General features: G+C 42.6%; 2 protein-coding genes across 4 annotated transcripts in view; one reads left to right on the forward strand and one right to left on the reverse strand.

Annotated features, from left to right (window-relative positions):
• cbl (Cbl proto-oncogene, E3 ubiquitin protein ligase) overlaps window positions 1-20,170 on the forward strand; it is an 81,353-nt gene extending 61,183 nt beyond the window's left edge. Inside the window, exons 10-17 of one of the 3 annotated variants that reach the window (XM_080428958.1) lie at window positions 1,281-1,412; window positions 5,956-6,447; window positions 7,588-7,676; window positions 9,896-10,171; window positions 12,092-12,198; window positions 14,549-14,809; window positions 16,251-16,361; window positions 16,398-20,170. In XM_080428958.1, coding sequence (XP_080285084.1) covers window positions 1,281-1,412; window positions 5,956-6,447; window positions 7,588-7,676; window positions 9,896-10,171; window positions 12,092-12,198; window positions 14,549-14,809; window positions 16,251-16,361; window positions 16,398-16,594 — 1,665 coding nt within the window. In that variant the 3' untranslated portion in view covers window positions 16,595-20,170. Of the gene's footprint in view, window positions 1-1,280; window positions 1,413-5,955; window positions 6,448-7,587; window positions 7,677-9,895; window positions 10,172-12,091; window positions 12,199-14,548; window positions 14,810-16,250 lie in introns of all 3 variants that reach the window. The other 2 variants (XM_080428959.1, XM_080428957.1) reach the window with 2 other exon arrangements.
• On the reverse strand, window positions 3,207-3,794 carry LOC308085187 (inosine triphosphate pyrophosphatase-like; the record flags this gene model as incomplete). The annotated part of the gene is made up of 1 exon (XM_080428271.1): window positions 3,207-3,794. The coding sequence occupies one exon, from the start codon at window positions 3,792-3,794 to the stop codon at window positions 3,207-3,209; it is 588 nt and encodes a 195-aa protein (XP_080284397.1).
• Window positions 20,171-22,153: the final 1,983 nt, after the last annotated feature.

Below are 22,153 nucleotides of genomic sequence, written 5' to 3' on the forward strand. Positions count from 1 at the left end.
CATCATTGCAGTTTCAAGAAAGATGGAAAGAGATAGACAAAGAAACAGAAACACGGGTCAGATATCAATAGGAGCACAGTGTGAAATATATACAGTACATAAGGTGCATGATTTATGCATAAGGTGTGTGGTTATTTATACAAATAGGAGTGGGATGAGGCAGTTACATGGCAGCAGATGTAAGATGCTTTGTGGGGGGTCGGCGGGCATGCTGTGCAGCCCATACCGCACATGCACACACCACACACACACACACACACACACACTCCAGAAGCTGTAGGATTTGGCATTTTCGGAAGGCCAGTGCAGACCATTTCCTGGACTTCCCGGATTCATTATTGCCATTTGAGGAAACGAACCCTAGCATCCATATTCTTGGCATGTCATAATTCTGTATATAGGAGAACATTCTGTGAAAATAGCCGGTCGACAAGCTCACAATGCCACATACTGAGCTTGTCTTTTGACGCACAGCTACAAAGTATTTAGAGCTTTAATCCAGGCCTTCAAAGAAGACACAACCAGTACCATTTGTAGCCAGGGTTGACTCATCAATAAACAACACAGGGTGCAATAATGGGCGTGGCTTCCATGTGGGTCTCTGAGGTCATGCTGATGACATCATTGTGTGTGTGTGTGTGTGTGTGTGTGTGTGTGTGTGTGTGTGTGTGTGTGTGTGTGTGTGTGTGTGTGTGTGTGTGTGTGTGTGTGTGTGTGTGTGTGTGTGTGTGTGTGTGTGTGTTTTTGTGTGTCCATAAAGGGATGGTGGTTATGAATTCACAAAATGTGGAAAGATATTCACACACAATATCACAATATGTGAAACATGTTTGAAATCTAGCACTGATCAGTCCAGTGGTTTGCAAGATTAGCACATAGATTGCGAGACACACACACACACACACACACACACACACACACACACACACACACACACAAACCCTCTACATGGCTATGAGCCACGCCATAAACATTAGTAAAAGTTAGTGTTAGGTGGCGTCAACGGCAGGTAAATGTTCCATCTATCCACAGCCTCCACGACGCAGTGCATATAGACAGAAAGGGCACTGTCATGTAATAAGCATTATTGAGGACCCATATATGGAGATAAGTAAAAAAAAAAAAGTGTGCCTTCTAACATGGATAACTAAACTTTAGGCACCAAGTGGATCCCACTATTCAAGACTGTCGCAATTACCAAATAGCAAGTGCGAGTTGGACCTTGTGGGTTTTCTGCTCGATCTGACGGACCGTCTTGTTCTGTAACTTGTCACTTCCAGGTGGAGCGGCCCCCCTCGCCCATGTCCATGTCCCCCCAGTCCACTCTGCCCCCCGTACCTCCCAGACTAGACCTGCTCCAGCACAGACCACCCAATCCCCCTGGTGCCTCCAGTCCAGGGGTCACCACCAAGGTAAGACCCGCGATACACTCGCACGTTTACCCACATTAACACAGGCTTTCCCTATTCTGGGCACATTTTCTAAATTTGCAACAATAGCAGCTCACAGCATGTCGTGAGCTTGTCGATCAGCTATTTTTGGACGGTCAGTAAAATATATATATATGTATTCTTAACCCATTGAGACCTGAAGCCGATTCTACATGTCTCCTAAATCTCAACAGTATTCTGAAAAATGTTTCTATATCAGTGGTGCTCAATCTTTTTCATGTGAAGGACCCTCAGAATTATATGTATTTGGCTGCGGACCCCCATCAAAATATCTTGTTCCAGGGACCCCCCAGAAGCAAAGATTTGAGTTAAAAATGTTCGCTTTAAAAATATATATATTCAAAGATTTGCAAACATTTTCACGATTTTTCAAAAATAGCAGATCTACAAGCTCGTAGCGCGGCGCTATGAGCTTGTATATCTGCTATTTTTGAATAGCCCAAAGTGTAAAATAATGCGTTTTAGCTCAAATCTAAAAATGACACAGTCCCAGGTCTTAATGGGTTAAAAGATTTATTTGGGGCTTTTTTTGCCCTTTTATTATGGATAGGACGGTCGGCTGACAGGAAATGGGGAGAAAGATGGGGAGTGACGGCGCAGCAAAGGCCGTCAGGATCGGGACTCGAACTCGCGACACGCCGTCAGGCTACATTGTAGCCTAGGTGCCCGGACCGCTACGCCAGCGGTCCAGGGCCAATATAACAGCAATTTGAACAAAATGGGCAACAGATACCAGACGGCCAACGATTACTAATGAGGGGAATGTTCAACCCCCTGTAATGATAGGAGGTTTTGACCCATTTACTGTAGCTTCAGAGCCTGTCTGATTGGGTCAGTCGTCCTGCTTCATCTCTGCAGTGTGTCGTCGTTTAACCCATTAACCCATTAAGACCTGAGAAGATTCTAGAAATGTCTTCTAAATCCAAAAAAAAAATTGGAAAAAAAAACAATTTTTTTTTCCTCGATTTTTCAAAAATAGCAGATCTACAAGTTCATAGCGCGGCACTCGGTGCCGCGCTATGAGCTTGTATATCTGCTATTTTTGAATAGCCTAAAGAAATCTAAAGTGACACAGATGCGTTCCAGGTATCAATGGGTTAAGACCTGGAACGCATCTGTGTCACTTTAGATTTCTTTGGCTATTCAAAAATAGCAGATATACAAGCTCATAGCGCGGCACCGAGTGCCTGCTATTTTTGAAAAACCTTGAAAAAATATTTATTTTCAAAAAACTGTCCTCCATTGCAGAGTGATCGCCGATCGAAAACGGCTCGTTTCCACCACGTTAAAAAGAAATAGGAGATATTAAGCTTTTAGTCAAGGAGTTAACATTGGAGCGGACGACCGGAAGCAATTTTTACATGGATCCACATCCAGGCCTCTCCTTCTTAGAGACTCCTTGGATGATCCCAAAGTTTCGTTAGAGCGCCCCACGTGGGAATATATTTCTTAAAAAATGGGCCAAAAACGGTCCGGACCGTTTATGGCACATAACGCGTAGCTTCTCAAAAACGGTCCGGACCGTTTTTGGCACTCAATGTGTTAACCCATTAATACCTGGAACGCATCTGTGTCACTTTAGATGTCTTTGGCTATTCAAAAATAGCAGATATACAAGCTCATAGCGCGGCACCGAGTGCCGCGCTATGAACTTGTAGATCTGCTATTTTTGAAAAATCGTGAAAAAAAAAATGTTTAAATTTTTTTCCAAAAACTGTTAGGATTTATATATTTTTTAAAGAATCGCCTCAGGTCTTAAAGGGTTAATGGGTTAACTTGACAGAAGTGTTCGCACATGGCCGCCAGCGCCCGGTAGCGGTGAGAGATGGAGTTCTTCACGTCTTTAGGCAGCTCGGCGTAGGTCTTGTCATATCCGTCGGGTTGGAAACAGGCGTCCCATCCAAAGTCTCTCGGACCTCTGGGATCCACGATGGACCCCTCTGTCGTCCCTCTGAAGAGCCGCACCGGCTCGTCTTTGCCGGCGGAGAAGGCGACCGTGCAGAGAGCCCAGGCCGATTTGTCTTCGAACCCGGCGAGGAGCTTATACAGCCCTTCTGGCGTCAGTTTAGCGAGGAACCATTTTATGTACGGGCCAGGCAGACCCCCCAGGGCCCTGAAACACAGGCAGGTGTCCTCGACTATCACCGGCCCGTCGATCCGACGTGCCGCCTCTTTACACTTCTGTATGCAGATCTCATCTGGCTCTGCCTGGTATTCGGGCAAGTCGACCTCCTCGGAGATGAGTTTGTAAGGAAACCGGTCTCCCAGGATCTGAATGACCTCTTCGAGTTTCTTTGCGTTTCCCGTCACGAAAACCACAGACCTACCGGCAGGCACAGCCATGCTAGCAAACCAGTCTAAATGCTGACTTCTAAGCCATTTTTGCAGAGATCGCTCCTTTCTGCTGCGCTGATGACTGCCTTTGCTTAATAACACGGGCGACCTGTGCTGACGACAGCCGTTGCTTACCAACACCGATTTACACTGACGTCGGTCATGTCCATCTTTGGAAATCTGCGCGTGCCCTGCGCAGATTTCACACACACACACACACACACACACACACACACACACACACACAACTTAAACAAGTAAGACGCGCGAACGCGGGAAGCGAACGCCAACAAAAATAAATGATAATGAAAATAAATGATCTAAAAAAAAAGTAACCAATAAAAAAATATATAAAAAATAAATACAAAATCTGCGTTAAAAGGAGCATCTTAGAAAAATACAAATTCACCAAAAAAAAACTTTGAATGTTTTTGAACAATTCAACAAAGTGTTTGAAGTGGCTGTTTCACCCACTTCCGGGGGGGCGGAGCCAAAATCCGAGCCCGAAGTATTTGTTCGTAGACCCCCACTTAGGGGGGGTAGAAAAGGTTTCGGAGCGATTTGGGCACTTTTCATTTAACATGGGGTTTCAATGGGGAGTTTTTAGGAACCTTCTCCGGGGCGTGGCTTCCGGGGGAAGGGGCGGGCTTAAACGCAACCTTGACAGGTGTGTTCAGTTTTCAAAGGCCTTTCATTTGATGTATGGTACGTCTATATTGGACATGTACTTGGCTGCACACAGGGCTGAGGCAGTGCAGGCACACAGAGACGCACGCACACACACAAGCCGAGCACGGTTTCATAGTAAGCTCCACTTGCGCGTAGGCGCGCCAAAGGCGCGCCTCCTTCCGCTGCGTTCGCAATGATGGACAACAGTTTGGGGGAAATGGTGATCTATGTCTGTTTACAATGCCAATGGAATGTTTGTAGTAACACCACTATGGTCCTTTAAAACACCGGCTCAAGCTCAGGTCTTTGACAACAATGAGATTGGACTTAAAGGCAGTGTGTGGATATTATACCCCTCTTTGATTTCTGCCTTTTTATCCAGCACCTGGCCTACATATACAGGTACAAGATGTGCAAACAATTTCTCATTGAATTATAGGTTAAAATGCAGTGAAAATAGAGAAAAATTCTGATCTATAAGCTATTTAAAAATGTCAATGTTTTGAAAATAGCTGATATATGTTGCGACTTTGATCATTATCTATTTTCACTATGTTTGAACGACAATGTTGTGGGACAAGGTTTAAAAAAGGGGCTAAAGTATTTATCTCTTTTATCAGATATGGTAAGAAAACCACAGGCAGCGATTTTGATAATATTACTTTTGATAATATTTGAGAATAATAATACCGTAATTTTCGCACTATAAGCCGCACCTGACTATAAGCCGCAGCAGCTAAATTGAATGTTTGGAACATATATAAGCCGCACTGGACTATAAGCCGCGGGTGTAAAATCCATAGATTTAGGAGGTCCCCTAGTGGCCGTTAGCTGTAAAAATCCATAGATAAGCCGCACCGTTATATAAGCCGCAGGGTCGAAAAATGGGGAAAAAAAGTCGCGGCTTATAGTCCGAAATTTACGGTAATTAAATATTTAGTTTTCATACTATGGCTTCGCCGTCTTCCTTCCCCCTTTCCATCCACCTCCAGTGGTGGAAAGTAACTAAGTACATTTACTCAAGTACTGTACTTAAGTACAATTTTGAGGTATTTGTACTTTACTTGAGTATTTCCAATTTCCAATACTTTTACTTCTACTCCACTACATCTCAGAGGCAAATATTGTACTTTTACTCCACTACAATTATTTGAAAACTTTAGTTACTAGTTACTTTTCAGATATAAACTATGATATAATGAAACATACATTAACCACTTTAGCCCTATTTTATACCTAGGCTATTTGAAAATAGCAGATCTACAAGCTCACAACGCGTCGCATCGCGACGCGTTGAGAGCTTGTAGATCGGCTATTTTCAAATATTTAGTACTTTTACTTTTGGTACTTTAAGTACATTTTTATGCCAATACTTTTGTACTTTTACACAATTACATTTTTAATTCTGGACTTTTACTTGTAACAGAGTATTTTTATATTGCAGTATTGGTACTTTTACTTAAGTAAATAATTTGAGTACTTTTTCCACCACTGCCTGCAGGTGGCGTCGCACCACAAAGACAAGCCTCTCCCCCTGCCCCCGGCTCTGAGGGACCTCCCCCCTCCCCCTCCCCCGGACCGGCCCCACTCCGCCGGGGCGGGCCCCCCCGACGGGCGGCTCCAGAGGCGGCCGCTGCCCTGCACCCCCGGCGGCGAGCCCCCCAACAGGGACAAGCTGGCCCCGGCGCCCCCCAACAGGCCCCTGCTGGCCACAGAATGGAACTCCAGGCCCGTGCCCAAGGCCCCCGCCTCCGCTTCTTCCGCATCATCATCTTCTTCTTCTTCTTCTTCCGCCGCCCCCTCCTCCTCCTCCTCCTCCTCCTCCCCCACTTCATCGTCGTCGTCCACGCAGGGGCCCGGCGGACCCCCGGGAGGCGACGTTCGCAGCGGCGTCCGAGAGCTGTCCAACAGACACTCCCTCCCCCTGGCGCTGCCCTCGGCCCTGGACGCTCGAATGGACCCGCAGAGGAACAACAGCCTGGACCATCAGCTGGTAAGAGGAACACAGGTACTGTGGTGGGCTTCGGGTTTGACCAGTGATTCAATTTCAAGGACCCCTGGTTTGATATCCATTAGGCTAGACCAGTGGTGGAAAGTAACTAAGTAAATGTACTTAAGTACTGTACTTAAGTACAATTTTGAGGTATTTGTACTTTATTTGAGTATTTCCAATTTCCAATACTTTTACTTCTACTCCACTACATCTCAGAGGCAAATATTGTACTTTTACTCCACTACAATTATTTGAAAACTTTAGTTACTAGTTACTTTTCAGATATAAATTATGATATAATGAAACGCACATTAACCACTTTAGCCCTATTTTATACATAGGCTATTTGAAAATAGCAGATCTACAAGCTCACAACGCGTCGCAGCGCGACGCGTTGTGAGCTTGTAGATCGGCTATTTTCAAATATTTTGTACTTTTACTTTTGGTACTTTAAGTACATTTTGATGCCAATACTTTTGTACTTTTACTCAAGTAAATTTTTAATTTTGGATTTTTACTTGTAACAGAGTATTTTTATATTGCAGTATTGGTACTTTTACTTAAGTAAAGAATTTGAGTACTTTTTCCACCACTGTTGACCAGTGATTCAATTTCAAGGACCCCTGGTTTGATATCCATTAGGCTAGACACCCATTTAACCCATTAAGGCCTGAGGCCGATTCTACAAAATGTCCTCTAAATCCTAACAGTTTTTTGAAAAAAATACTATGTTTGCTTTTTCAGTGGGGCTCAAACCTTTTCATGTCAAGGACCCCCAAAATGATATGTATTTGGCCGCGGACCCCCATCTCAAAACATTTTGTTCCAGGGACCCCCGCCCCCAGAAGCACAGATTTGAGTTACAAATGTTAGCTTTAAAAATATAAAAAATCTTCATGATTTTTCAAAAATAGCAGATATACAAGCTCATAGCGCTCGGTGCCGCGCTATGAGCTTGTAGATCTGCTATTTTTTGAATAGCCAAAGAAATCTGAAATGACACAGATGCGTTCCCGGTCTTAATGGGTTAAATCTCTGGGGACCCCAATCCGAGGCCCCTGGGGGGGTCCCTGAACCCCATGTTGAGAACCACTGTGTGAGATGACAAAATGAGGTTTGGCCCGTTTGCTTCCATTCCAGAACTTTACAGCATCCGCTTGTCCAGACTACGACTGCCCCAAAGTGAAGCCCTCAGCCTCAGCCAGCGCCATCTTTTCCATGGCGTCACGGTACTGTACCATCCATCTTCTCTGCATCTCTTTGGTTGTTTAACCCATTGAGACCTGAAGCCGATTCTACATGTCTCCTAAATCCCAACATTATTCTGAAAAACGTATGTTTCTATATCAATGGTGCTCAATCTTTTTCATGTCAAGGACCCCCAAAATTATATGTATTTGGCCGCGGACCCCCATCAAAATATCTTGTTCCAGGGACCCCCCCAGAAGCCAAAATTTGAGTTAAAAATGTTCGCTTTAAAAAAATATATTCAAAGATTTGCACACATTTTCACGATTTTTCAAAAATAGCAGATCTACAAGCTCGTAGCGCGGCACTCGGTGCCGCGCTATGAGCTTGTATATCTGCTATTTTTGAATAGCCCAAATTGTAAAATAATGCTTTTTAGCTCAAATCTAAAAATGACACAGTTCCAGGTCTTAATGGGTTAATTATTGTGTAGAATGTAGGAAAAATTGGCAATGTGGGGCGTGGGGACCCATTGACACCGACCACCAGACAGCGATTGCAAATTCCTTAGCAGGATTTGAGGGCTTTCCTAGCCAGGGAATTTGGGAAGAATCAACATTCCACATGACAAAATGTGTTTTTGATCACTCATTTTAATGTAATCGATTCATCAATCCATCATATCAGAGTATGTGGATCATTTGTCACTCTTGCTTTGATATAGGACTTGATTATTCCAAAACTTGTTTTGTTATTGATTTATATCAGTTTATTTGTGATTGTTTTGTTGCAGTGTCATACCTCTCAAAACATGTTTCTTTCTGATGTTGGTGTTTCTCAAGTACATTTACTGTAGTAACTGAGGTCCATTGTGCTTTAAACTACATGCAACTGTGGTATGTTTTGTGTGATTTTTTTGCGTACAAACTACGCAATTCTAGGTCTCGATACGCAGGTACAAAATGCCCAATCACAACTACGCAATTTCGAAATGTTTTGAACACAAGTTATTAACTCATTCCCTGCCTAGAACGACTAAAACGACTTTTGTCCTTTAAGCCCCCACTGCCAAGAACGACTAAAACGACTTTTAATTTTTTTTTTTTTCTTATTTATTTATTTAATTTTTAACCTAAAGACCAAGGAGATATGATTTGTTGAAGATCTAGACTCCAATCCACTTCCTTGTTAACTTAAAACTTAAACATTTTGTATCTTGGCTCCTGAGTACTTTCTTTTTCTATGAAAAATCTCTGGCAGTTTGTCAAACGCAAAAATAAAAAAGTTCTGGCAGTGAATGAGGTAATAACATTTATGGTGTTACATTTCTATAACATAACTTTAAAGGGTCCCCCACAAAAAAGGCATGCGGGACCCCCAACCTCGTGATCTGGAAACTCACAGTGCTGTCTTTTCAACACGAAACAGTCGTATGATGTATAAAACAGAGGGCTTAAGTGCAGTGGTGGGAAAGTATACTAAAAGTTTTGACTTAAGTAAAAGTATCAATACTGCAACGTAGAAGCACTCTGTTACAAGTAGAAGTTCGGTAATCAAAATTTACTTGAGTAAAAGTACAAAAGTATTGGCATCAAGATATACTTAAAGTACCAAAAGTGAAAGTACTCATTATTCATTAGTAAAATGTTCTGTTTCACTAGTTATATGTCTAAAATGTTTTGAAATATTTTGAAAATATATTACAACGTGTTGTGAGCTTGTAGATCTGCTATTTTCAAATGGCCAAAGTTTAAATAGGGCTGAAGTGGTTAATGTTTTGTCATAATAATCAAAATCTACATAGAAGCTAGTAACTAAAGTTTTCGAATAACTGTAGTGGATTCAAAGTACAATATTGTCTCTGAGATGTAGTGGAGTAGAAGTAAAAGTATTTAAAATTAGAAATACTCCAGTAAAGTAAGAGTATTTAAAATTAGAAATACTCCAGTAAAGTAAAAATACCTCAAAATTGTACTTAACCCATTGATACCTGGAACGCATCTGTGTCACTTTAGATTTCTTTAGGCTATTCAAAAATAGCAGATATACAAGCTCATAGCGCGGCACCGAGTGCCGCGCTATGAACTTGTAGATCTGCTATTTTTGAAAAATCGACATTTTTTTTAGGATTTAGAAGACATTTCTAGAATCTTCTCAGGTCTTAAAGGGTTAAGTACAGTACTTGAGTAAATGTACTTAGTTACTCTATCCACCACTACTTAAGTGGTTAACCCTTCCATGGCCTTGCCTCTGCTCTCAGTCTGCCTCCAACCCTGAGGCCCGTGACAGGAGAGGAGGACGGCGAGACTGACGAGGAGTCGGAGTACATGATCCCCTCCTCTCGACCCGTCCTGCCGCCCATGATGGCCCCCAGCCCCATGATGGCCCCCAGCACCATGATGGCCCCCAGCCCCATGATGGCCCCCAGCCCAGTGGGAGAGACCTCCCCGGTCCCCAGGCAACCTCGGAACCAGTCTCCGGCCCCCCTCCAGTCCCACACCCAGACCCCAGCTCAGCCCTGCCCGCTCAGCTCAAGGTACAGAATGTAACCACACATGTGTGTGAATTCTTTAGTTCTCTGAGTCCTCTAGTTAAGTGGTTCTCAAACTTTCTCATGTCAAGGACCCCCAAATTGACACTTATTAACCCACGGACCCCCATTTGAAATGATATGCCAAGGACCCCCATAAGAGAAGATTTTTATGGCTCTAGCAGTGATTCTCAACCATTTTAATTTCAAGGACCCCCATTTGACGTGCATTAGGCTACAGACCCCCATTTAATGGCATTACTATCTCTGGGACCCCAATTTATATTATAAAAAAATCTATGTTAATTTAACTCTATGGAACCAAATGGACCTGTTAGTACACTCTCTGAGTTACAGACCCATAAGGGTCCATTCTAACTATCATTTACCTGGGGACCCCCTGGAACTCCCTCAAGTACCCGTACCCCACATTGAGAACCACTGCTCTAGTTGACATTGAGATCATACTTGAGTCTTTTTCAAAGCTACAGTTTTAATGAATAAAACGTTATTTTAACCAATCTGTGCGGTAGAACACGTTGATACAATATAACTAGCTCATATGCAGCGTTTGGAGGTGGTCTCCCGATACTCTTACATTGAGACCCTGGTGTCAGGAAGGACGCCTACTGGTTGACAATGTCAATAAAGTTATTTGAAGAAGATGGGGACACTAGTCTTTTATTGTGGTTCTGTCATTGCTGTAATAACCTAAGAGACATGAGACGTACGGATTGTAGCTTAATGTCAGGGCTGCAATGTTCCTCGAATGTCATTGCCATTATTACAATGCATTTGTTTAACCCATTAACACTCTCACCGCCAGGCCCGTAGCCTACGGGCCGATAAATCCAACTGTAAAGCGCCGATCCCGTAGCCTACGGGCTGTGGTGCTTTTTCCTTTTTTTTCGAAAAAAAAAAACTTTTTTCAATTTTCTAGTACGGCACATTTCATTGTAACACCACCGGAAATGGAATTATTCTGGATCACGTTTTGCCGATCCCATAGGACTCCATTCTAAAGCGCACACTGAGACGCCATTTTCTTCGATTGTAGTTTTTCTCCTCGCTGATCACTGTTTAACCTAAACCGTTCTAACTACAACATGGATGCCCCGTTTGACACGTGGTTTGGACTGGTACACGCAGGGAGATCTCCACGATGTTTACAAACAGTGCAGAGCTCAATCTTAAGGATTTTAACGAGGTCTATGGCAACGTGAAAAAAAACAAAAAACAACAATAAAACGTTGGCACTGGTGAGTACATTATGAGATTAACCTCTGGCGTTCAATGTGTTAAGACCTGGAACGCGTCTGTGTCATTTTAGATTTCTTTGCCTTTTTAAAAATAGCATATCTACAAGCTCGTAGTGCGGCACTCGGTGCCGCGCTACGAGCTTGTTTTTGGGAAAAATCGTGAAAATGTGTGAAAATCTTTGAATATATATATATTTTTACAGCGAACATTTGTAACTCAAAACTTTGCTTCTGGGGGTCCCTGGAACAAAACATTTTGAGATGGGGGTCCGCGGCCAAATGCATATCATGTGCATTTCTCAAAAAAGTTTAACTATTTTAAACTTTTTAAAGTGCTCCTCTCTGCAAAAAAAAAAGGCTACACTGTCCAGTGCCTTTTAAAGGCGGCTTATTATCATCTGGGATGACGCTAAAAAAAAAAGAAAAACAATTAGATTTTTTTTATTTATTTTTTGTCTTAGACGTCCAGTGGCACTCAGGGCTTGTATTAGCGGACGTCTTAGACGTCCAGTGGCACTCAGGGCTTGTATTAGCGGACGTCTTAGACGTCCAGTGGCACTCAGGGCTTGTATTAGCGGACGTCTTAGACGTCCAGTGGCACTGAATGAGTTAAACGAGGTTTTATAGTGCAGATTTAATGTTATATTTTTCTTCTGTTGTGCTTTAGGCTAACACTGGCTGACCTGGAGAATGAACCTCAGATGTATGAAGCCATGTACAACATCCAGGCTCAGGCCCTCACTGCCTCCGTGCTGCACCAGGCCACTGATTCAGGTACTTTGACAAAGTCCTGTAAAAGGGTTATTGAAGCAGTCCTTCTTTCTGTGTTGGACTATGGAGATGTCATTTATGGAAATGCTGCTCCTTCTGTCCTCAAGTCCTTGGAAACAGTTTATCATTCTGCTCTGCGTTTTATATCTGGTGAACGTTATAGGACTCATCACTGCATCCTGTATGATAGAGTGGGTTGGCCTTCTTTGACCGACAGGCGAAAAAACAAACACTGGTACCTATTCATTTTTAAGACAATTGATGGGACTTTACCACTGTATATTAAAGGTGTCATGACATTCATTTTAACTTTTTTTATTTTCAATGTTTTATTTGGGGTTTTATGACCTCAATTACACCCAAAAAACCTGAACTTAGAACATTCAGTGGATTTTCTGTGGTCTGGGGTTTTCTGAATAATTAGCCTGAAAAGTAATCTGAGCTTGGCCCTTCGACAGTGAGGTCACAGTCGATTAATCCCGCCCACTCTCCTCCTCGCCCCTCCCCTCCCCTATCCTTTCCTTTGGGGGGGGCGGAGCAGAGGCGATGATTGACAGGCAAAATCCCTCACCAGCGACACCCGCAGGCAAAGATTTCTTTTTTCATTGCAGTTGAAAAGGCTTTAGAAATGTGAGAGAAAAACACCTGCCATGGATCACTGGAATGGAATTTTCACTTAAAACTTTTTGTACACTTTTGAAGGACCATGACAAAGACTTTGAATGTGGTGTAAAAGTGAATGTCATTAAACCTTTAAATCTCTGCTAGATTGGAACCCTGTAACACACAGGACACGCTCCAGTGATTGGCTCACGCTATACAGTAGGTCCCCAAAGTAAAGACAGCAGCCTTTTGTTTTTAGTGCCCCAACCAGAGCATGCTTACATTTAAGATCTGTTCTCCCATAACATACGGACAATTTTAAACCTTGATTGCAGGCCTACCCACAAGTGTCTGCAATTGCTTTTAAACTGGGTTGTAACACACGATAGGGAAATATTGTTTATTTTGTTTCTGTTCTGTCTTGTTTTTGATGTGAATATTGATGTGAAAATGAAATTGTACTGTGATGTATCGCGACGACACTGCAAATGAGGGCAACCTCAATATCTTTCGAGAATAAATAAAGGTTTGAATGAATGAATGAATGAACCTTCGTCACAGGGGTGGCAATTTACTGTATTAGCAAAACGGGCAGTTGCAGGACAAAAGAAGTGTAATTGTAGTATGTGGACTTTATTTCCCCATTCCAAAGTAACAGCTCTCAACGCGTCCTGCTCCCAAAGACTACTTTGGGTGCAATCTAGACCAGTTTAGGAGCCAATGTTACTTTCCAATTTTAGTGTAATGGGACACTGACTGCAGTTAGTCATGGACACAGTCGATATGAATTGACTTTGAACTTGGACGATGTGATCGTCTAAACGGTCCGGTATTCTTCATACAGTATCACCCCCATGTGACTAACGTTACCCACCAACCAGCTTACAGAGATAATGGGAATGGGAAAGAATCTGTGTAAAATGTTTAGATTTCTTTGGCTATTCAAAAATAGCAGATATACAAGTGTCGCGCTATGAGCTTGTAGATCTGCTATTTTTGAAAAATCGTGAAAATGAGTGCAAATCTTTGAATATATACATATTTTTAAAGCAAACGTTTGTAACTCAAACCTTTGCTTCTGGGGATTCTACCAAATGTCTTCTAAATCCTAACAGTTTTCTGAAAAACGTATGTCGCTATATGAGCGGCTCTCAAACATTTCCATGTCAAGGACCACCCAAAATCTACCAGCTCATAGCTAGCTATGAGCTTGTAGATCTGCTATTTTTGAATAGCCAAATAAATCTTAAAATGACACAGATGTGTTCCCGGTCTTAACCCATTAAGACCTGGAACTGTGTCATTTTTAGATTTGAGCTAAAAAGCATTATTTTACACTTTGGGCTATTCAAAAATAGCAGATCTACAAGCTCATAGCGCGGCACCGAGTGCCGCGCTACGAGCTTGTATATCTGCTATTTTTGAAAAATCTTGAAAATGTGTGCAAATCTTTGAATATATATATTTTTAAAGCAAACATTTTTAACTCAAATCTTTGCTTCTGGGGGGTTCCTGGAACAACATATTTTGATGGGGGTCCACGGCCAAATACATATAATTTTGGGGGTCCTTGACATGAAAAAGATTGAGCACCACTGATATAGAAACATATGTTTTTCAGAATACTGTTGGGATTTAGGAGACATGTAGAATCGGCTTCAGGTCTTAATGGGTTAATGGGCTAACACACATTGTGTTTTGCACTGAATGTTATTTGACACCACAAGTCTCTGTCATGCGTCCTCTTTAGATTACTCTGAGCTGCCTCCGCTGGCGCTCCCTCTGGTGCTGACCAACGGTCCCCAGGACCCCCCCACCACCGCGGCAGAGGACGGGGACGAGGAGGAGAACAGCTACGACATCCCCAAGCCTTTTGCCCCGGCCCGACGGACCCTGTCTGACCTGGGGGGGTCCTCCTCCTCCTGCTCCTCGTCCTCTTCCTCGTCATGCTCCTCCTCCGCGGCCGCCTTCAGCCGCCTGTCAATGGATTCGGATGTTGGAGCCGTGGCGCGTAAGTCTGAGTAGCGTTGTGTCGCTGTCCGGTGGAAACCAGTGGTGGAAAAAAGTACTAAAGTAAAAGTATCAATACTGCAATGTAGAAATACTCTGTTACAAGTTAAAGTCAGAAATTCTGAATTTACTTGAGTAAAAGTACAAAAGCATTGCTATCAAAATGTACTTAACCCTTTAAGACCTGAGGCGATTCTTAAAAAAAATCTAAATCCTAACAGTTTTTTGAAAAAAAATAAAATAATAATAATCAAGATTTTTCAAAAATAGCAGATCTACAAGTTCATAGCGCGGCACTCGGTGCCGCGCTATGAGCTTGTATATCTGCTATTTTTGAATAGCCAAAGACATCTAAAGTGACACAGATGCGTTCCAGGTATCAATGGGTTAAAGTACCAAAGTTGAAAGTACTCTTTATGTAGAATGTCCCATTTCACAAGTCTTTAAATGTATACAAATCTTTTGAAAATAGTCGGATCTACAAGCTCACAATGCGTCGCATCGGCTATTTTCAAATGGCCGAAATGTATAAGTGGGTAATGCAGTAATAATAATGTTTTGTAATAATAATCAAAATCTACAAAGTAACTAGTAACTAAAGTTTTCAAATAATTGTAGTGGAGTAATAGTATAATATTTGCCTCTGAGATGTAGTGGCATAGAAGTACAAGTACTGAAAATTGGAAATACTCCAGTAAAATAAAAAATACCTCAAAATTGTACTTAAGTACAGTACTTGAGTAAATGTACTTTACACCACTGGTGGAAACCTTGTATGTCCAAACTGTTACTTTTCAGGAAATGGGGGAAGAAAAACAAATCTAGTCTGTGTTCCAATGCATCCAATGTACCGTAGTCGTTATGTATTCACACGCTCTTTTTAATACTTTTCATCGGTTAAGTATTTATTTAAAAAAAACACAGACAGACTTAACTCATTCAGTGCCAATGAAATAAAAAAATAATTGCAAACTGTGCCAGCCAAAAATACATAGTAAAAAAAAAAAGTGCTCAGGAGCCGAGATACAGCCTTTTTCAGTAATAAGTTAAACAAGAAGTGAATGGAGCAGCAAATCTTCAAATGATGATATCTTGGGTTCTGAACGTTTTTTTGCTAACAGCACGAGTGGAGCGTTCATGTGCGCTGCATTCTTTAACATTTAACAGTGGGAAAAGAATCCGTGTCTGTGCACTTATGCTTGTGCGGCTGGTGGGTTTCAAGTGTTGACCACGTTCAAACCTGTCTTCCCAATGCTGGGCATGCCATTATAGGTGAAATGCAATGTTCAAAATCTTTCCAAGATCTTTATTAATCCTTGAGAGTGGTACCGTGTGTGCTCGTGATCTAAACGCTTCCGTTTATCTCAATAGAATACAATTTTGGAAGAGGGGAAAAAAGGGAAGGATCAATAAATAAACGACTCGCCCCTTTCTCTCCCCAGCGTTCTCAGAATCGTGCGAAGCCCCGGAGAGACCCCCCAAGCCCCTGCCCAGACGGTTCAACTCGGAGCGTCGGCCCAGTCCCGTCCCGCCCGCCATGCTCGGACCGCCTGGTGGGGGGGCGGCGGGAGGAGGAGGAGGAGGAGGAGGAGGAGGAGGAGGAGGAGGAGGAGGAGGGGGGGCCAACCCACAGATCAGCAGTGAGATCGAGCTGCTGATGAGCCAGGGCTACTCGCACCAGGACATCCAGAAAGCCTTGATGATTGCACAGAACAATATCGAAATGGCCAAGAATATCCTACGCGAGTTTGTCTCCATTCCCTCCACAGCCCATATTCTTACATAGCACACTCCTCTTCTCTCTCTCTCTCTCTCTCTCCCTCTCTCTCTCTCTCCCTCTGTCTCTCTCAATCTCTCTCTCTCTGTGTCTCTTGTTTGTGCTCTAGGGTCAGGTTCAACCCCGCCCTGAAAGCCCCCTACATCACATGGCCTGCAGCGCTGCCTCCAGGGCTGGCTGATGCCCAATGCCCCCCCCCCCCTCTGTGGATTTGAACCCTAGCGTCCTTATTGTGGGCATGTCGTAATAGTTTAGATCAGCGTTCGGATGAAAACGGATGAATATTTGGCGAATATAGCAGATCTACAAGCTCACAACGTGTTGCGATGTGTTGTGAGCTTGTAGATCGGCTATTTTCATTACTTTTGCATGACACTCGTATGATGAAGAAGTAGGGCATTCATTTACGGGGGGGGGGGACTAAAAACAGTTGAAATTATGGAGATGGTTTCTAAGCAACGGCAACGATATGTGTTTTTAGATTGCACAATTGACTATAGCCTTCGCCACAAACAGTATTAAAGCTGCACTACCCCGGATTTGAACCAGACTTCCTGCGCAAGTGCTGAAATGTTTACCATTGAGCTAATAGAGCCTGCCTGCTTGCTCAGGGGATTAATTTTATCTTGACCATCAGGTCAAAATTCGTGTCACATCCTGTGTCTAGGTGAGACATGACCTTTGACACTATCTAAATGTCTCAATAGAAGAGCAGTGAGTGAAAATACAACCACCCCAAAGTTATATTGTTGCGAACGCGGAAGGAGGCGCGGCGAAGCCGCGCCTCCGACCAAGTGGAGCTTACTATGTAACTGTGCTTGGGTTGTGTGTGTGTGTTGTCTCTGTGTTCGCGCTCTCATTGGCTCGCGCCCCCATGTGACTCACGCTCTCATTACCTCGCGCCCCCATGTGACTCACGTGCGTGCACTGCCTATTTGCAGCCGCCAGAGTGCAGGAATTTAGACAATGCTCTGCACACACACACACACACACACACACACACACACACACACTGTCAATGTTCTCTCCCCATCACGGTGAAATAACACGGATTACAAGTCCGTAAATACACAATATTTTCGAGCTGCGTTCGCTTCCAGCGTTCGCACGTCTTACTTGTATTAACATACTCTACCATACAGATTGGACAAAATTACAATTTAGTCATAAAACAAAAGTTACATAGTGCCGCTTCAAGTAAATCCTCATACAGGACTATGGCAGTGATATGGTCCTTACTTTGAGTCACGCTGCGACGCGTCGTGAGCTTGCAGATCGGCTATTTTCGCCAAATGTTCGCTCCCAGTATAGGGACGCTAGGGTTCATGTGGTTTTAATCTGTTGACTGGCTGGCTGCCGGTTAAGTCCCCTGCACTCCATGCGCTTTTGACTGTCTGGCCTCTAAACTATGCTACAGCGCGCCCCACCCCACCCCCACAGTACACCTCGGTCGGCCCAGGTGAGAGCGTGTGTGTGTGTGTGTGTGTGTGTGTGGAACAATGATGACTGGATTAACCCCAGAGACGTTTTCTACGTAACCTCAGAAGACGATTCGACGATGTTCCACCGTTTGGAAGCCTCTTGCGGGGGAAAAAAACATATATATATAACCAACACCTCACAAACGAAATGAAACAAACAAAACAAAAAAGTCTGTGTCTATATGAAAATTTAATATATGAGTAAATATATATTAAATGTGTATAATATATATATACGTACATATACAGTATGTGAAAATGAGTTCCCTGTAAGGAAGAGAAGGGTCATGCGATCATCATGGGTGTGATCTGTTTTTTTTAAGCAGAAGCGTGGAGATTTTTTCAGTCTGTGAACACCTTGGATTTCAAATGTTACCTTGGTACTTTTTTCTTTCTTTTTTTTAAGGAGAGCATACATGCGGTTCTGATGTAATTTTTGTTCTTTGTTTTTTTCACAGTAGCATGACATCAGTTCCAAATCAGAACCATGGGGGGGCAACGTGTGTGTGTGTGTGTGTGTGTGTGTGTGTGTGTGTGTGTGTGTGTGTGTGTGTGTGTGTGTGTGTGTGTGTGTGTGTGTGTGTGTGTGTGTGTGTGTGTGTGTGTGTGTGTGTGTGTGTGTGTGTGTGTGTGTGTGTGTGTGTGTGTGTGTGTGTGTGTACTTGTGAATGTCAAAAGTACAGTAGTAATGAGAGCAATGAGAAATAGTCATTGTGAGTTCAATTATCCGGGTGCTGGTAGTTTTTTGGTCAAAAAATGTTTCTAAGATTTAGGCTTACAATTACGAATAGATTCAAGTTGGAGTTAGGATTAGGCATTTAAAGGTTAGGATTAGGGGTTGGAGTCATGGTCAATTTATTTAGACTTAGTTGTGCACCAGTGTCATGCACCGAAAATGTTGTGATCTTGTAGATCTGCAATTCTTAACTACGTATCAACTATGTATAATTCAGGCTTTAGGGTTAGGATAAAAGATCCCAAAGAAATGGTAAAAGTTGTATTTATGAAATTGGCGTCCTACAATTTTGATATCCTCACAAGTATGGTAATGGAGTGTGTGTGTGTGTGTGTGTGTGTATGTGTGTGTGTTGATCCCCGAGGCCTGCTCTCCAACTAAAGCCAAACTTATGCTCACAACACGGTGCATCCGCACTGCGTTGTGAGCTTGTAGGTCGACTCTTTTCGTGTCGTGCGTCGACGTATGAATCGGGCTTAACCCCCCCCCCTCTTCTTGTACAACATGAATGTGCAGTCAACAGTGCAGTCGTACACACGGACTCTAAACCTCTCCGACTCGCTCTCGGTCACGTGACAGGGGGACTGGCGTCAAGCGATGGAGCGCGTAAAGTCACGTGACAGGGGACTACCGTATAGAGGACGCACCAATGTCACCCAGACAGGATGCCGCTCTGTGACCTTTGACCTTTGACAGGTGAAATGTTTCTCATTCTGTGCTCCTCTGTGGACGCAGCAACTGGTTTTGGGGTGTCTTGGGTTCTCTCCTGCCCAGTCCAGTTGTTGTGAAAACAACTGGAGGGAAAGGAAAAAAAAATATTTGTTATTGATTTACTTTGATAATATATTATTGTAATATGATCATAATTATTGTTATTATAATTCATTCAGAAGTGCTTCACTGCTGCTACTATTGTTAGTGCTAAACAATTAAGCCTTAAATGTACATTTGTGAATATTTGTGTTTTAACCGTCTTTCAGTTTTTTGTTCTATGTTTATTTTTGTTTTGGGGTTGTTTTTTGTTTGTTTTTTAAAGTGACAGTATCACTGGTATTCCTTCAGTCAGTAATGTAGCATACTTGAAATTTACACAAGCAGCTCGTGAACCTGCAGCTTTTAAAATAAAAACCTTTTTTTATATACAGTAAAGTTTCAACATTGTGGATGTTGCCTCGTAACATGAAGAGCGTGCATCGAATATGGAAGCGGGCCCACTCACATATGTCGTTTAAAAGGTGCAGTAACTGATATTTGTTTATTAAAATGTGTGTTAAATAGCTCTATATTCTGACAGTAATCATTTCTGTTTGTTCAGTAATAGGGGTCTGTCTCCCTGTCTCTCCAGCTCTTTAATAAACATAAAATGCATTTCCAGGTCAGGATGTCATTTTTATCCAATCAGGAGAGAGAACTCATTCAGGATACAGTGATGAAACAAAGAAATAAGCAGACACAATTGGAACTGGAACAATATGAAATTGAAGCTGATAAATGGGTACTCCTCTTGAAGAATTGTTAACCCACATAAAAATGTGTGTTCTGTTTATTAAAGTGCTGGAAAGACGGGGAGACTCCTGTTACTGAACATTAACTATGGCAGGGGTCTTCAAAGTTTTTCAGGCCAAGAACCCCTTATCTGAGAGAGAGATGAAGCAGGGACCCCCACTACATACTGTATAAAATTGTGTAACCTTTATATAAGGTTTGGCATATAATTAAGGTTTGGCTCCCTATACACCAAACCTTTTTGCCGAAAATAGCCGATCTACAAGCTCGTAGACCTGCTATTTTTGGCTAATCTTCCCCTCAGAATAGGGATGCTAGGGTTCAAGTGGTTAATGTAAAAAGGAATATCTTAAACGCAAAGATTTGGTGGCCCCCCCCTGTAGTAACTCTGAGGAACCCCTATTGAAGACCCCTGCTCTGTAGCAACGATTACTATCAGAATATAGAGCTTTAACTTTTTAACAAAATACTTTTTTGTTTCAACTCAAAAATATCACTTACGCTACACTGTACCTTAAGATCCATCTCTATAGTGTGACTCAATGAAAGGGAGACTCTAGCATGGTCACTATGGATCGATCTTTACTTCTATTTCAATGTTGGCTCATGAGTTTGCTACCCTTTTTAATTTGTATTCTTTTTAATCAGTATTTGGGACAATTGTAAAGCCTAATTTATACTCCATGGTACATGCTGTTGGCTCGAAGATGAGTTATGGTCGGCAAGCGACAGCTTTTTGCCATGCACTATAAATTAAGCATTAAGAAGTAACTCAGGAATAATATGTACAGTACCCAGACGTGGCTTTCATCCTGGCTGTCCCAGCTAGAGTTAGACCCCTCATCCGAGAGTTGGACCCCTCATCAGAGAGTTGGACCCCTCATCAGAGAGTTGGACCCCTCATCAGAGAGTTGGACCCCTCATCAGATACAGTAGTTGGACCCCTCATCAGAGAGTTAGTTACATCAGCGGTTTTAGGCAAGTGACACCAGCGTACAACATAAATATTATAATTAAGCATTACTCATGCCCGTGTGTTTACGTCGTTGCCACCGCAACTAATGCAGATATGTGGACAATATCTGAATACACAAATCCCATCAGATCACTTAGCTAGAGAACTGTTTGGACAGTCAGGACGGTCCTAAAGATCACACTGAACAAAGCCTTGGATCCGTTCTCAAACCTACACACAGTCATCCATGCCAGTGGTTCTCAAAGTGGGCTCCGGGGACCCCCAGGGGTCCCTAGCAAAATTGGTTAATATTGCATCAAAATCAGTTTAACCACTTTAACCGTTTTTACAGTGGCTATTTGAAAATCTTGGGGGAACATTGGGAATATTTTAAAAACGTTTTAACAACATGAATGTAGTATATGGGTCCCTGGCACGAAATATTGTCCGATGGGGTTCTGCGGACTAATACAGATTAACCTGGGGGTCCTTGACGAGACAATGTTTGAGAACCACTGATCCATGCAACACAATGTAGCCAAAACAAGAAATCCACTCATTGAAGTCACACAACAGTGTAGCTTGTCATTTTATCACGTTGTAACTTGCGCATGTTTTTACTTCCATTACTATTTCCAGTGTTCACACAGGACTTGGAGACTAACAGGATGACTTATTCAGGTACTATGAGTGAACACAGGGGGGCGTTATTTTTCACCTCTCCCAGCATGTGAAGAATGTTACTGAGAGGTTCCATAAAGTCAACGGCTTATCAGCCCTATAGAGCTTATAACTGTACAATGCTGTCGTCTCTCTCTATGCTGTCAGGACGTGCTCTGTAGTTTAGTTTTTCTTCCTAGTTGCCTTGAGAAAAAAAACATTGTGAGAAA

Source organism: Gymnoscopelus braueri (assembly GCF_963280865.1).
Source record: "Gymnoscopelus braueri genome assembly, chromosome: 5".
NCBI lineage: Eukaryota > Metazoa > Chordata > Actinopteri > Myctophiformes > Myctophidae > Gymnoscopelus > Gymnoscopelus braueri.